The 15630-nt window shown below is 46.9% G+C and overlaps 1 protein-coding gene across 4 annotated transcripts in view; it reads left to right on the top strand.

Annotated features, from left to right (window-relative positions):
• ZNF280D (zinc finger protein 280D) overlaps nucleotides 1–15630 on the top strand; it is a 453315-nt gene that overhangs the window by 428385 nt on the left and 9300 nt on the right. Inside the window, exon 20 of one of the 4 annotated variants that reach the window (XM_069222418.1) lies at nucleotides 7321–7405. The exons of the other annotated variants lie outside the window; for them this stretch is intronic. Within the exon in view, the coding sequence (XP_069078519.1) occupies nucleotides 7321–7405 (85 nt within the window). The remainder of the gene's footprint in view (nucleotides 1–7320; nucleotides 7406–15630) is intronic. 4 annotated transcript variants of the gene reach the window in all.

The raw sequence follows: 15630 nt of genomic DNA on the forward strand, positions 1-15630 counted from the left end.
TAACTACGTTAGGCCCGTAAGGGTCCATAATTAGCTAGTTATCTTAGTTTTGACTAAACTCCTCAAATGGGAGGAGAACCTCAACCTCAAGTTGCGCCCCCATTGTCGTCACCCCTGTTTCACTCCACACCTCCAGTCCTCGCCAATTCCTGCTGTGTGGTAATACCTGAAGAAACTGCAATGGTAGGTCTGGGGAATACGGGACCAGGCTCTGTGCTCTCAGTTGGCTCCTGAACCAATAGTGCTGCAGTGTCTGGGGTTTCTCGGTTGTGGGTTATCTCCCATTGCGGAATCCAAAGCACCAGGTGTGGCAGTCATCCAACTGACAGAATCGAAGGGAGTCCCTCTCTGCCTGCAGTAAGCCTGCTGATTATCCATTGGGTTAGCCACTGCAGCTGTGCAGCCAGATAATAAGACTCAAAGTTTGTAACCGCTAGACCACCCACCAGCGCTGGTCTCTGGAGGGTAAACAGCACCACTCTGTGGCGGCCCGAGCTCCATAGAAAATGAACGAGGATGGAGTCTATGGCCCTCATTCCAACCGCGGCGGGCGGCGGTCGCCGCCCGCCTGGCGGGAACTGCCATATGGCCGCTCTGCGGTCGAAAGACCGCTGGGGCCATTCCGACCTTCCCGCTGGGCCGGCGGGCGCTAACATTGTTAGCGCCCGCCGGCCCAGCGGGAAGGCTGCCTGCAACACAGAAGCCGGCTCCGAATGGAGCCGGCGGTGTTGCAGGTGTGCGACGGGTGCAGTTGCACCCGTCGCGCTTTTCACTGTCTGCTAAGCAGACAGTGAAAAGCTTCATGGGGCCGGTGGCATGGGCAGTGCAGGGGCCCCAGCACACCTGTTTCCGCCAGCCTGTTCCTGGCAGTGAAATCCGCCAGAAACAGGCTGGCGGGAAGGGGGTCAGAATCCCCATGGCGGCGCTGCTTAGCATAGCATAGCAACCAGCAACTCTCCAGGCATCTAGAGGCAAACCTGCTACTCGAGCTGACCCAAAACAGTTTTCGTCCAAAACTCAGCACAGAATCAGCCATGCTGCTGGTCACGGAGGAGGTCAAGCAAATTCTCAACAAATGTGGTATGGCAGCAATCATTCTACTCGATCTGAGTGCTGCATTCGACACAGTCGACAAGGACATCCTAGCACACAGGTTGAATGCAATAGGAAGGAGGCCTTAAAATGCCTGTGCTCCTTTCTTAAAGGCAGATCTTTTCAGATCTGGGAACCCCTGTGTTTCTCGTAAGTGTTCCTCCCTAAATTTGGAGTGCTGCAGGAGTCTGTATTAAGCCCCTCGCTTTTTAAGAAAAAAATCTATCAGCAGCCATGCTTAAGGAATTTGTTGCATCTTTCATATCTTAAGGTGAAGATACATGCAGTTGGTTGTCTCCTTCAACCCCAGTATTGGTATTCAGCAACGGCTGGGTCCCTGTCTGGAGAAGGTGGCACAAAAGATGGCAAGCTGCCCCCTGAAACTGAAAGGAGACAAAACAGAGCTACTTATGGTGGGGAATAATGCATCTCCTTGTAGTCCTCTGACTATACTAGACTGGCCAAAGAGCATAGGGACCCCTCCTGTGCCATATAAAAAGCCTAGGAATATGGCTGGACAACTCCCTGATCCAGAATGACGGGTAATGTTTCCTGTCTTACTTCCCAGAAGATATCAGGAGGGGCCACGTCCAAGTGGGAGCCAGATTCCGTTGTCCCCAGAGAGGCCAAAAGAATATCTTTAGTGATAGGGGAAGCTATAGATTCCCTATATCTTCTACCATGGGTTATTTTCCTACTGTTGTAGATGGTGCCTCTCTTCCCTTTAGTAGTTCGCTATAGACTGAAGCAACTTTGTCCTGAATATAGGCTGCAAGTTTGTTGCTGTGTTCCTCGGAGGGCGTAGGAGGAGGGTTTCCCGATTTGAGGGTGTTCAGGGATTGTACAATCTGGAACAGCTCCCTCCGGTCATTAGCTGCCTTGACCAGTAGGTCTTCGTAATAAACTGCTTGGCTCCTTCTCATCTGTTGGTGGTATAAATGAGTGGCAGCCCGATAGGTCACCTTTGCCTCATTGTCATATAGACGTCTCTAATCTCTCCCAACTTTTTACATACTTTTTTTTTTTTTTCTTCTTTTTCTTTGAAGCATTAACTGTTTGTTGAACCATGGTGTAGGAAGCTTGCTCTCTATATACTTTATCAAAATGAGATATTGTGTGCACAGAGTCCACTGGTTCCCCAGAGGCTAAAGTAGATAGTACTAATGCTCTCTTTTGTGGTAGTGTGGTCGAGCAGTTAGGCTTATCAGAGGGTAGTGCAAAACATTTGTTGTACACACACAGGCAATAAAGGAAGGACACACTCAATGACTAACTCCAGGCCAATGTTTTTTTATATATCAAAAATCTATTTTGTTAATTTATTTCTAGAACCACAAGATTCAGTTTGCATGTAAGTACATTTGCAAGTAAGTACCAAGCATATATATATCAACACCACTTTGTTTCCATTTGGCAAGTTATACGATTTTCAAATAAATAGCAATAATCTGTTTTAAAAGTTGACACTGCAGTTTTCAAACACAAGTTAGTACTGTTTCGAGGTAAGTACAAGACTTACAGTTCCAGTCTTTGAGGGTTAGGCTGTCCCCAGGTTGGGGTTCAAGATAACCCCAAACCACAAACACCTATCACCAGCAACACGGGGCCCGCCGGGTGCAGAGGTCAAAGTTGATGCAAGATTTAGAATGGGCTTCTATGGCGACTGGGGGCATTCTGAATTGGATCTGCCAGCAGGTAAGTACCCACATCTTTGGAGAGTAAATCTGGGGGGTTTAGGTGAGCACCAGGGATGCCACAGATCAGAAACAAGCACACACCGGCACAGGGGCGTCAGGGTGTAAATACAGCGTCTGGCTCTCAATTCTTTTCCATAGAGGAAACCCGGTGGTTACAAAGATTCTGCAGGCTTGGTCCAGGGGGTTGGTATCGGAAACCACAGGCCGGACAAGGAGGAGGGCCGTCTGCTGGACCTGTGGATGGATTCTCTTAAAGCTAGGGGGCTGCGGTGCAGGGGTTCCTTTAGGCTTCTAGTATCTTCCTCTGTTGCTTTTGTGATCAGGGGAGGTCCTTCGGATTTAGGCTGTAGCCGTCATCATGTTGGCCAGAAGGGGTCAACCTGCGGCGGACAGTAGGTCGGAATCACCTGGGGACCTGCTATGGACCTGTGGGCCTCGTGGACACGGGCTGTGGGCGTCTGGTGGAGAGTGGGCAGGACTCAACGATCCAGGGCACTTTTGGAGTCCTTTGCTGGAGGTTCTTTCTGGACAGGGCCGCTGTCCAGGGGAGATCTTGATCATCTGGGGTGCAGGCAATCCTTTTGAGGCTTTTAAGAGGTTGCTGAACCTGCAGGATGCGGCACGCTTTTTATAGCAGGGGCTCTAGAAGCTGGAGACAGGCCGGTAGGGCTGGGGCCAAATGAGTTGGTGTCTTCCGTGTTCTCTGCTGGGGGCAGCTTATTAGTCCTTCTTTCTTCTTGTTGTCTTTGTGAGGTCACCCTAAAAAAATAGATTTAAGGGCATTGCAGGGGTCAGGGCAGTAGCCAGTGGCTACTGTCCCTGATGGTAGCTACACTCTTCCTGTGCCTGCTCCCTTAGAGGAGGGGGTGCACACTCCTAACCCTATTGGTCCCTGTTCTCCAAACCAAGATGGAAGATTCTGCAAAGGAGGGGGTCACTTCAGCTCTGGACAACTTGGCGATGGTCCTATCTGAAGTTGTCATTCCTCATTTTCCCACTGGACTTTGCCTCCAAAAGTGGGGATTTGTCCGGGGGGCGGGCATCTCCACTAGCTGGAGTGCCTAGGGGCACTGTAACAAGAGGCCTGAGCCTTTGAGGCTCACTGCCAGGTGTTAAAGTTCCTGCAGGGGGAGATGTGAAGCACCTGCACTAGACGCTTAGCTAAAATTCAGGAGGCATCTCTAAGATGCCCTCTGGGTGCATTTTTTAATAAATCCAACATCAGTGTGCGTTTATTGTGCTGAGAAGTTTGATACCAAACGTCAGTGGAGCCATCATGGAGCTGTGGAAGTTGTAATGACAAACTCCCCAGCCCATGTACTTTATATGGCCATGCTGCACTTACAATGTCTGAGAATGGACTTGGACGCTGTAAGGGCATATTGCTCTTGCAGCTATGCCCTCACCTGTGGTATAGTGCACCCTGCCTCAGGGCTGTAAGGCCTGCTATGGGGTGACTTACCTATGCCACAGGCAGTGGTATGTGGGCATGGCACCCTGAGAGGGGTACCATGTCGACTTTGTATTTTTCTCCCCATCAGCACACACAAGTTACAATGGCAGTGTGCATGTGCTTGGTGAGTGGTCCCGTAGGGTGGCATAATACATGTTGCAGCCCTTGGGGGCCTTCCCTGGCCACAGGGCCCTTGGTGCCATGGATAGCTTTTAAAAGGAACTTAGCTGTGTGCCAGGGGTGTGCCAATTGTGGGAACAATGGTACATTTTTAGGGAAAGAAGACTGGAGCTGGGGCTTGGTTAGCATCAATATCCGGCAAAACGTGTGTGTGGTGGGGTACACATGCAAAAAGGGTACTTAGCTATACATGGGTTGTACTTTTCTTTGCTATCTTTTCTTAGAGTGGAGCTAGAGATTATGGCATCAAGTGAGTGTTGTATCCAGGAGTTTGTTCTAGTAATAGCTACCTCAGGGTCATTGACTTGCTCCGGTCTGGTGTTAGCATGTGCTGATATCCAGGTCTCTTTATTCAGTTTAGACCACCTACGGCCGGGCTAGGCTGAGTCCTAGCTCCTGGGCCTGAAGGGGGACCTTCCAGAGTGAATGCTACAAGGGCTTGATTGGTCTATGCCATTTGTCGAACTCTTTTGACTTTACGGTGATCCTCGTTACTAAACACTGGGTCTAGCAAATTACTTTTGCCATATGTAGGCCGTTTACCCCTTTGAATTAGTAGTATCCCATCCAGATCTTGTGGGATTTTAGATACTTGAGGGTTACTCATTTCCTTAAGGTGGCTTTTAAAATCTCCTAACAGTGTGTAATTAGTTTTTCCTATGACAAGACCGGACTCCATTTCAGGCAGTGTGTCTGTAAACCTGGAGCTTGGACCAGGGACATAATACGGTAAAGTCCCCGAAAAAGAGAATGCGGGGGAGAGATTAATATACTAACGTCCTGATTTTTACAGTCTGGTATGTCAAGGGAGTTGTATACACACTTATAGGTGTCCTTTAGGATGATGGCAAGTTCTCCTCTTTTTTCTTCTTTTTCTGTAGACTGTCTCTCCGTCAGATGTAATAGCCTTCCCTGCCTGGTTGATGGAACAGTCATGAACCAAGGCCTTCGTGGGGAACAAGGCATCAAACTGTTCCTCCTCTATCAGTGTAAGAAGGGATCTGTAGTTAAAGGGACCGAAGTTCCATACACACATTATGCCATCCTTCGTTGTCTTTTCTTCCTTCCTGGCCAACCTAAAGTTACAAAAGGAGCAGTGACCATCCCTGGCATCAAAACCAAGTTGGGTGCAGGTTTGGCAAGGGGCGGTGAGCCTCATCGAGAGTAAGGCATCTGTAGCGTAACTGACCTTAATTTTTGCATTTGTACCAGGGGTCCTGGTCCCGTTCGGGAACGGATAAGCGCAGACTGGCTTGCCTTTGTCGTGCCTGCTTCCCAGCTGACATTCATGGTAGCCAGCTTCTAGAGCACTGCCATCAGCTTGGGTCTTTATGGTACAGTTTCAACTGTGGAAACAAAAGGATTAGTCCTCTATGCAGAGCTTGTTTAAATGTTTCTGGGAAAATGATATTTCTTTTGTGCAAACTTTTCTAGAAGACAGCGGAGCACAGTACAATGTCTGTTGAGCATACGTTCAACAAGCAAGAGGAGAGGACACTGGCAGTCGCGGGCGTAACAGGGGCTGGGGAGTGCAAAGGAGGGGGGAAACACATGGAGGAGGGGGGATTAATAAAATATAAACTTACCTCCTCTGTCACGCTGTGACGCTCCTCTACCTCGTTGTCACCGCAGGCACAGGCTCAGAGCAGCGTCAGGATTGGCTGGGAGCACCCAGGCAGACTGGGAGCCTGTCAAGGCTCTCGCTAGCCCAGCAACACAGCACGCCCCTTTCGCAGGGGGGTGATGCTCCTCTACCCTAGCGGACGAGCCGCCACTGGATGCTGGGTTGTGGGCCATTAATACATTGTGGTATTGCTCCCTTTAGAGGGGTAGTCTCCTCAAAATGAATTGGATCCGCGTTGGGGCTATCTTGATCGATACAATGATGTCGCTCCAGATCCTGAGTGCTACTGTCTTTTTTTTTTTTTTTTTTTTTTTTCTTCTCACTTCTTAATCTACAGTGTGATGGTATTTTGGCTGTGCGGGTATGAAGAAATACATCAAAGGATGAGCATGTCTGCAGGAAAAGCAGGGGTGTTGGTCCTGATGGCTTTGCAAATTATGCTGATTGTGTTTTTAGATCGTGTGGGCCTTGATGGGAACCAGAGAAAATTCCAAGATATAGTTGATCATATTTTTTCTGGCCATGCATGAGAAGTGCTACCCCTAAGGCGTACCAGTGTGGAGTCCATGCGGTAGGGAAGAAACGGTTTGACTCTGCTTTAGAAGAGGGAACTGGTACCATGCTGTGTTTGTATCTTTTTTTAAATGTGTTTCTTGGGAGTGAGGTTGGTGTCCAGGTTGAATCCATTTGACTGATTTGTACTGTACCTTGTTTATTGTTCTTGGCATATAACAGGAATTCTGTATTGACTGGTTTGAACTTCAGTAAGGCACTGGTCAGATGTGCCCAGCAGTGTTTGAGGCTTTGGGTGCCTGAAGCAGGGGAGACGTGTTTTTAGTATTTAATTTTAAATTCTGATAATCTTATAAATAGAAATTAATATTTCAGAGTGATTTCCCTTTGGGTATAGTTATCTAGAATTCTTATTTTCATTAGGTTAATCAACAATCCACTGTCCTCAGTTGTACCTCACATAGGAGATGTTGAAATTATTAGAGATCGTATCTCTTACTTTCTTGCTGTCGAAATGTACTGTCACTGCACTGAGTTTGGAGATACACCACCAACCTGTTGCCTTAATGTTACCAAGTCTGACTCAGAGGCTCCAGCCTACCTATAAACATTTCCTGTTGTTAGAATGGATATTAATTTTTAGTCCAGTTAAAAACTTATTCATCTTTCTATTTGCATTTAAAGCCAACAGATTATGTCTTTAGGTAGGCAGTTTGAAATAGCGTGTGTTTTTTTTAAACAGTAGTTTCTGTTTGATGTAGGTGTTTCCAGGATCTCACCCAGGGAAGAGGTCCAAGTGTTAATGAATTCAATGAAGCTACCCATGACGGAGAACTAGGACTGCAGGTAAATAACTTATTTTCTCCTGGCACAGATCTACAAGTACTCTTGTGAAGTACTCAGTACTTAAAGTGCTGTTACCTACAAAGATCTTTCCCTTCAGTAACATCAATGAGAACATTTTAAAAAGTAAAAAGGAATAGATGGCACTATTCCCATAATCCGTTTTCTACAGCAGTCACTGTAAGCTCCTTAGTGATTATATTAAATTCAGTGGTGCACTGACTGGGATTTTTTGTTCCCTTGGCTATCATGATTCTCTCTTGTAGTACATGCAAGTGTGATAAACATAATATTAGCTGAGGGATTCGTTTGTAGGTTTGATCAACTATTTTCTTAGTTCCCATTTGTGTTTGGCCCTTTTTTCAATCTTTTTATTAACCCCTTGGCCTGATATTTCTTTGATCTCAGCCCAGATGTGTGGCGAAGATTGATACTTCAATTGTGTATATATTTTTTTTTTAAGTGAACACATGAAGTAAAATAATACAAATCCAAACTAGAAATGGTTTCGAGGTAGATTCAATTATTTTATTAGAAGAACTTTGTCAAAAAATCACACTTTAATTCTACTGTGCATCACCCTTCCTAGTGGAGAATGTTGAACTCAAATGTCTGAGGTCAGTGCAGTGCAAATTAGAGCAGTTATGAAGATTAAAATAAGTATAAGAATTCCTGTTGTCTGGGAGGTTTCTGAGGTAGCAGGAGGGTTGTTAATAAAATTAAACCGGTGTTGGAGAAGCAAGTTTACTTGTAACTTGTCCATCGTTGTATTTTCTTTGATATTTCTCAAAATTGGAATATAAAAGCAAGCTTTGTGCAAGCCATATATTGGTACGTTCCAGATAGTAAATCCAGTCGGCAAGCAGTGGCATAACAGAATGTGAGGGGGTGCATCTGCAACATATGCTGAGGAGACCCCCCACACTCACATCAGTAGAGGCTGAGAAGCCCCCTTCAGTATTGGTAAGCCTGTTACCCCCGCGTCTGCAAGGAAGTCTTCTACTTGCCTCTTCAGATAGAATGTCTGGATACCACATCTACTGTGGTTAGTCTAGCGCAATAAATGGCCTCTCTTCCCCTGATATGAACCTTTGGATTGAAGATTTATTGATAGACACCTATAACAAGTTTATCAAAAGGTCAATTTAGTCTATAGTGGGACTCTGGGGACTTGGATGCAGAGATTCAGTATTTCACTTTTCCTGCAGTTGTGATGAATGTAGTGTTCAGCTGAACTTTGTCATTGAGCATTCATTAGTATTCCTCAGGAGATGTGTGCTCATTTTATGTGCCTTTGCAATTTGATCAATTGAATTTGAATTGCCTCTATCTGTAGGTCACTGGCAGAATCCACTGATCAGGTGTGCCTTCTTTGTGGGAATCCTGGATTGTGTACCTCCATGCTTTGCTGGATGTAGTATGCCTTCTACTCTTTGAAAGTTTCAATGTATGTTCTACCAGTAGTTGGCAGAATATTCCTTTCATATGCTGTCTTGGACATTGGCTGCGGAAAACAATTGAAGATCATTACCAAACCTTAATGGGACTGGCAACGCTTCACTTTTAAGTCACAAATTGGTTTTAAATCTGTTGTGCTACTGACTAGCATTTCTGCAGTTGTGTTAATATCAGTTAGATGGGATCATAGTCAAATAGCCTTCACATATTTACCTGACTTTGCACCGCTCCAATCTGTCATTTCCAGAATACATTCCACAAATGCTCCTGGTTAGTTTGTGACAGATTTAGATTTCTTTCACTATTAACTTTTTACCTACTGTCTGTTTAAAATTGTTCTGCAACAAGTGTTAAACAACTTTGAGATTAAAGTTGTAGCGTTGTCTCATTCCTTGCGCCTATCCAAGAGATTTTATTACTGGCTTACAATTGAAACTGTCATCTGAACTGATATCTCTTACCCAGATTATGCTGCACACTCCCTGTAGCTTGTGGCAGCAACAGTTTAAGTTTTATAAGGTGTCATGTTAATATTTAGCTCCATACTTTTTCAGTTATACAGTTTTTAGTGTGTTGTATGGAATACTTCAGTTATTATTTAGTTTTTTTATTTTCTTACTTCACTGGCAGTGGTGACATAGGTTTCTAATAGAGACTTGCAACTCTTCTTACCGTAGAATATTCCCCAGGGGTTGAACTGGATCCAGAAAATCTTGATAAGTACCTGTAGGAAAGTGCCACTATTGGCTTGGTTTCCTCACCCCTGCCCCCAAACACACCTTTTGCCTAGTGTTGATGCCAGCTTTGATTGAAAGTGTGCTGTAACCCTGCTAACAAGGCTTCAGCACCAGTGTTCTTTCCCTAAAACTGTACCTTTGTTTCCACAATAGGCGCACAGTTAAGTCCCTTGTATAAGGTATCATGGTACCAAGAGCACTGTGGCCAGGGAAGTTCTCTAAGGGCTGCAGCATGTATTATGCCACCGTAGGGGACCCCCTCACTCAGCACATGCACACTGCCTTCCAGCTTGTGTGTGCTGGTGGGGAGAAAAAGAGAGGGGTGCCATGCCCAGAAACCACTGCCTGTGGCACAGGTAAGTCACCTCTCTAGCAGGCCTTACAGCCCTAAGGCAGGGTGCACTATACCACAGGTGAGGGCATAGCTGCTTGAGCAATATGCCCCTACAGTGTTGAAGTCTATTCTTAGACATTGTAAGTGCAGTGTGGCCATATTGAATATATGGTCTCGGAGTTTGCCATTACGAACTCCACAGCACCATAATGGCTTCACTGGATACTGGGAAGTTTGATCACAGTAAACCCTCACTGATGCCAGTGTGGGATTTAGTGAAAAATGCACACACAGAGCATCTTACAGATGCCCCGTGTATGTTAGCCAAACTGCTAGTATAGGACTGACCAGTCTGTGCCAGCCTGCCACTTTCAGGCACGTTTCTGACCACATGGGGAGTGCCTTTGTGCAGTCTGTGGCCAGAAACAAACACCTCCCCCTAGAGGAACTGTAACACCTGGCAATGAATCTCAAAGGCTCAAGCCTCTGGCTACAGTGCCCTCCAGTTAAGTGTGATGCCCGCACAAACCTCCCCCCCCCCCCCCCCCCCCCCACCCAATAAAGCCCCACTATTGGCAGCAATTCTGGCAGGAAAATTTGTGAAAATGAGGAGTGACCACCCCAGCCAGGACCGCCCCTAAGGTGTCCAGAGCTGAGGTGACCCCCTCCTTGTAGAATCCTCCATCCTGGACAGGGACCAATAGGAATGTGCCCACCTCCCCAAGGGGAGTGGGCACAAGGAGGGTGTTGCTACCCTCAGGGACAGTAGCCATTGGCTACTTCCCTCTGACCCCTAAAATACCCTTAAATCTAGGATTTAAGGACCTCCCTGAACTCAGCTCACCAGATTCTTGGGGACCTACAAGAAGAATGACTGTTAAGCTGAAACTTCTAGCATAGACGAAGGAAGACAACTGCTTTGGCCCCAGCACTACTGTCCCGTCTCCTGCTTCAAAGAACCTGCAAAAAGACCAGTGACGCGTCCAGCGGGCCCAGCGACCTCTGCCAACTCCAGAGGGATGCCCTGCACCCAAAAGGACCAAGAACTTCTGAAGACAGGGTCTGTCTAAAGAAACCTACAACCATTGACTCCCGCCTCAATCCAGATGCGCAAATCTTGACCCCTGTTCACCCGACGCCCGTGTCCAAGTGGTCCACCCAGCAAGAGGGTCCCCAGGCCATTGCGACCACTGCACCCGGCCGAACCCGTGTTGCTGGTGGTGGGTGTTTGGGGTTAACTTGAACCCCAACCGGTGGACTTCCTAAAACCCAGAGACTGAAACTGTAAGTGTTGTACTTAACTGTACACCGACCTAACATTTCTTCTCGTTGATCTGCTCCATGTTGGCATTGTCCGCTTCACTAGTGATGTTGCGGTGCCCCTATACTTGCCATCCCTGCACCCTGAGGTCAGTTACTTTCTTTCTGCATCATCAACACGATCCGAAGAGTTACTTCTGTCACTCTTCGACCACTTATTTCTACATTTTGTCAGTCCTTTTTTGAGCATTTTCTATGAGTGTGTTTAGGGACATTTCCCCTCCAAACCCTACTGGTTTTAAACATTGTGAGGACTGCCTCAGACAAATGAGTCAGAACATTTTTAGTGTCAGATCATCACTTATTTTGTCTCTTGTGTCTGGGGTCTGACCAAAAACCCATGGCCTGCATCGAGTGAAAGTCCATGCACCCCTATGCGATCTGCAGGCGGTCGGTGAAGCTCCTGGCGATGCAGCAGAAGGCTAGGTTCCATTTAAGATATTGGAGCCGTTCCCGCAGACGTTCACCTTCTCGCTCCAAGACGTATTCTCCATAGTTGGGTAAGGCGAAAAACACAAGATGTCAAAGCACTCTTCAGCTTTCCCCTCTTGACCTTGTGCTATGAGGCCCAGCTTCTGTACTCCACTCTGCCCTTCCCAGAGTTTCCTGGGGCCAGAGATCCTACTGTTCAGTTGAAGGAGTTAAACTTCCTGCATGCCGTCTTTGGGCTGCCGACTCCCTATAGTACACCTTCATGCCCTATGGAGATGAGAGGTGCTTGGACTTGATTTCTGCTGGTGGGTCTGTTGTCGAACCCATCTGGGTGCTCTGAACCCTCCTCCTGTATTTACGACTCCAAGGGTACCTTCTTCCATCCCGGCTCCTTTCCATCATGCACCATCACTGATGTCATCAGCACCACTTGATGACGAGCCAGTCATCCCTGCCTCTGAGCTAGTCCTGCCCTGGCACCATCTGCGCGGATGACGGCACTGTCCCGGAAAACTGGTATGAGAAGGTGGGTGACATCAGTACTTAAATGCCAATAGAACCCTATTCAGGCAGGAGACTCAAAGTTTTTGAAGTAAAAAATTACTTTAATTTATCTATCCTGAAATTACCTTTCCAATAAGTCAGTGTGGGAAATAATTTCACCCAGTTTCTTTTTTCAAAATCATCTCCCACTTTCCGGTTCTAAAATATTGGCATGTATGCCAATGGCTGGAACACTTCTACAGACTTTGGCATACTATTCCACCATGATGCTCAGACAGCAAAGGCCTTTGACCTACAACTGCCAGCAGACGAGGTCCAGATTAACAATTCGACTGAGGTGCTCATCCAGGAGGGGGTTGGGTTGAACCGTTGCTATGCTTCAATTAATCTATCCTCTATGTTCTCCTGGGAGCCTAGATGAAATCTAGCCTTTTGTGGATGAGGTCTCAGGCGCCAGATCCAGCATGCTGTCCAGTCCCCCACCTCTCTGGCTGTTGCAGCTTCTAAGCCTCTTTAGTCTACCCTCCTTCAGGTCTGCCCTGTACCCTAGAGACTGGATGGTAGCGTTGGACTTGCAGGACACTTATTTTCTCATCTCCAGGCTACAAGCCCACTGGTGTTACCTGCAGCTCATGGTTGCCTACGAGCATTTTCATTTAGCTGTGCTCCTCTTTGGCCTCACAGTTGTCCTCGGGTGTTCACAGAAGTGATGGCGGTGGTTGCAGCTCATCTTGGGATGTTGAGAGTTCCGCCCTTCCCATACCTTGACGACTAGCTGTTGAAGACAGGCTCACCACAGGCAGTTGTCACCCACCTCCAGCCTGCAGCAAACCTTTTACACTTGCTGGGATTCACTATCAACATGACTGAAGTCACACCTGACTCCTCAGACACTCTCTTATATAGGAGCCATTCTGGATACAGTGCGGTTTTGCGTCTATTCTCCAGAGCAGAGAGCCCAGGATATCCTGACTAAGATCCCAGAGTTTCAGCCTCAATCCTGTATTTTGGCTAGACTGTCTCTGAGGCTACTGGGGTTAATGGCCTCATGCATCCTAATGGTGCAGCACGTCAGACCGCTTTTGTGGGCTCGGTAGTGGGATCTGAAGTCACAGTGGGCACATTAGGGGAATCCTTCTGACCTAGTCCAGAATTTGAAGGGGACCTCAAGAGATCCGTAGTGGTGGCTAACGGACTGCCATTGGGTCAGTGGCAGACCCCTCTCCTTTCCCATCCAGATTTCATAGTGGTGACAGATGCATCGCTTTTGAGTTGGGGCAGCCTCCTGGGAGAGGTGGAAATCAGAGGACTCTAGTCTCCTGCGAAATCTCAGCTCCACATCAATCTTCTGTAGTTGAGATCTGTCTGCCTTGCATTAAGTCTTCCTCCTGTCCATCAAGGCACTCCGACCACCATCATGCACCTAGATCAAGATCACGCACACAATCTAGACATCATTCCCATTATACCACTTCCACAGGAAGATAATCGCGAACGGTATCAGATTCTCCACCACCACAGGTCTCTCTAGTAGATGTCATCAGTACTTTCCAGGAGGTCCTGGTGAGAGGGGCTGCAAAGATCAATATACTGATGACCATTCCAGCCCCTTCCATGTCAATTATATTTGAGACGCTTAACCACTGGTCTGCGCCAATACCTCGCCTTCATTTGGTGCTGGGACTACTAGAACCAGCCTTAGCCAAGTGTGCCCCATCAAGGCTACAGAAAAATTTAGACCACCTGAGCAGGAGCTTTTCTTTCTCCACTTCGACCCACCTCCAGACTCCGAGGTCATATTAGCAATCAAAAAGCATCATGCTACTACTCCTTTGTCTTTTGTACCACCGGAAAAGGAAAGCCAGAAGCTGGACTCAGTCGGCCGCTAGGTGTGCAATACAACTGCGACCACTTTGAAGGCGGCGAGTGCGTCTGCTCCTCCTAGCAAGTCTGTTAAGGCCTTATGAAACTCCGTATCGAAGTTTGCTGATTAACTTCCCAGAGAAAAACGTGAGAACTTATTGAGGTTGTCAGTAAGAGAATGATGGTCACCAACCAGATCATCAGTGCTGCAGCTGATTCCTCCTGGCTAGTGGCACACAAGTACTGTCGCTGAGTGGCATTACGCAGACACCCTTGGCTCCATCTTATGGCCCTCAAGCATGCGTCACAACAAAGGATCTTTAATCTGCCATTCACAGGATCCGCACTCTTCTGGAGCCACACGGACGATGAGATGGCTCGGATAAAATCTGAAATTGAGACCCTCAAGGCAGTTTGCCTGTAAAGGCAAAAGGAACAAAGAAGACCCTACAAGCATTTTTTCTTCCAGAGGGTTTAAACCCCACACTGTTATCAAGGTCACCAGCAATCCCAGCAGCAGAGGCCTTACTGACAACAGCGAAGGCAGCCTAAAAGGAGATCCACCCAACAGCCTGCTCAAGGGGGGCAGACCAAAGTAGGCTCAAGCCATGAATCTTTCCTTCCCCCTCTTCCGTTACCCACTCCAGTAGGGGGAAACATTTCACATTTTCTGGCAGAGTGGCAGAATATCACAAAAAATGCCTGGGTACTAAATATTGTTCGGAATGGGTATTGTCTCAGTTTCACAAGTTCCCTACCAAATATACCTACCAAAACCATTCTGTCAACATTGGTAGATGCTTTGATCTGAAGTCAACATTCTACAAACAATAAGGAACAGGCATTTGTGCCAAATACTTTCTGTTAAAGAAGAAAGGCCCCAGAAACTAGTTGAAACCCATTCTCAACTTGAAATTGGCCAACCAGCGGGTTCAATGAGAGAAGTTTTGAATGCATCCGACCATGGAGACTGGGTCTGCTTTATAGTTCTTCAAGATGCGTATTTTTATGTGCCAATAGCCAAAAAACATTGCACATTCTTGAGGTTCATCGTGAGACAAGATCCTTGTCAGTACAAAGTGGTTTCAAGTCCACTTACAATTCTCTTCCATAAAGGTTTATTTGGCAGCCCTTACTGCCTACAGAAAATGTCCTCCACAAACCTCTTTTTTTTCGTAGGGTTGAAAAAGATTTTTTCCTCCCATTAGGCATCCTTCTCCTTGGGAGCTCAACATGGTTCTCTCTTGCCTCATGCAGGACCCCTTTGAATCCATTCACAAATCAATCTTGCTACAGCTCTCATGGAAAACTGCTTCCCTTGTAGTGATCATCACGTCAGCAGGTAGGGTTTGCAAAATCCAGGCATTGGGTTCTCATAAACCTTAGACAGTTTTTCATTCCAGTAAGGTAGTGATGAGGACTCACCCAAAATTCCTTCCAAAAGTCATTTCTGATTTTCACGTCAGTGAGTCAATTTCCTTACCAGCCTTCTTTCAGCATGCTTCCCCACCAGCTGAAAGAATTCGCCATTCCCTTGATGTGAGGCTAGTCCTAAAGTTAAAGCTAGACAAAACACGAGA

This window comes from Pleurodeles waltl, chromosome 3_1 (genome assembly GCF_031143425.1).
Source record: "Pleurodeles waltl isolate 20211129_DDA chromosome 3_1, aPleWal1.hap1.20221129, whole genome shotgun sequence".
NCBI classification, from domain to species: domain Eukaryota; kingdom Metazoa; phylum Chordata; class Amphibia; order Caudata; family Salamandridae; genus Pleurodeles; species Pleurodeles waltl.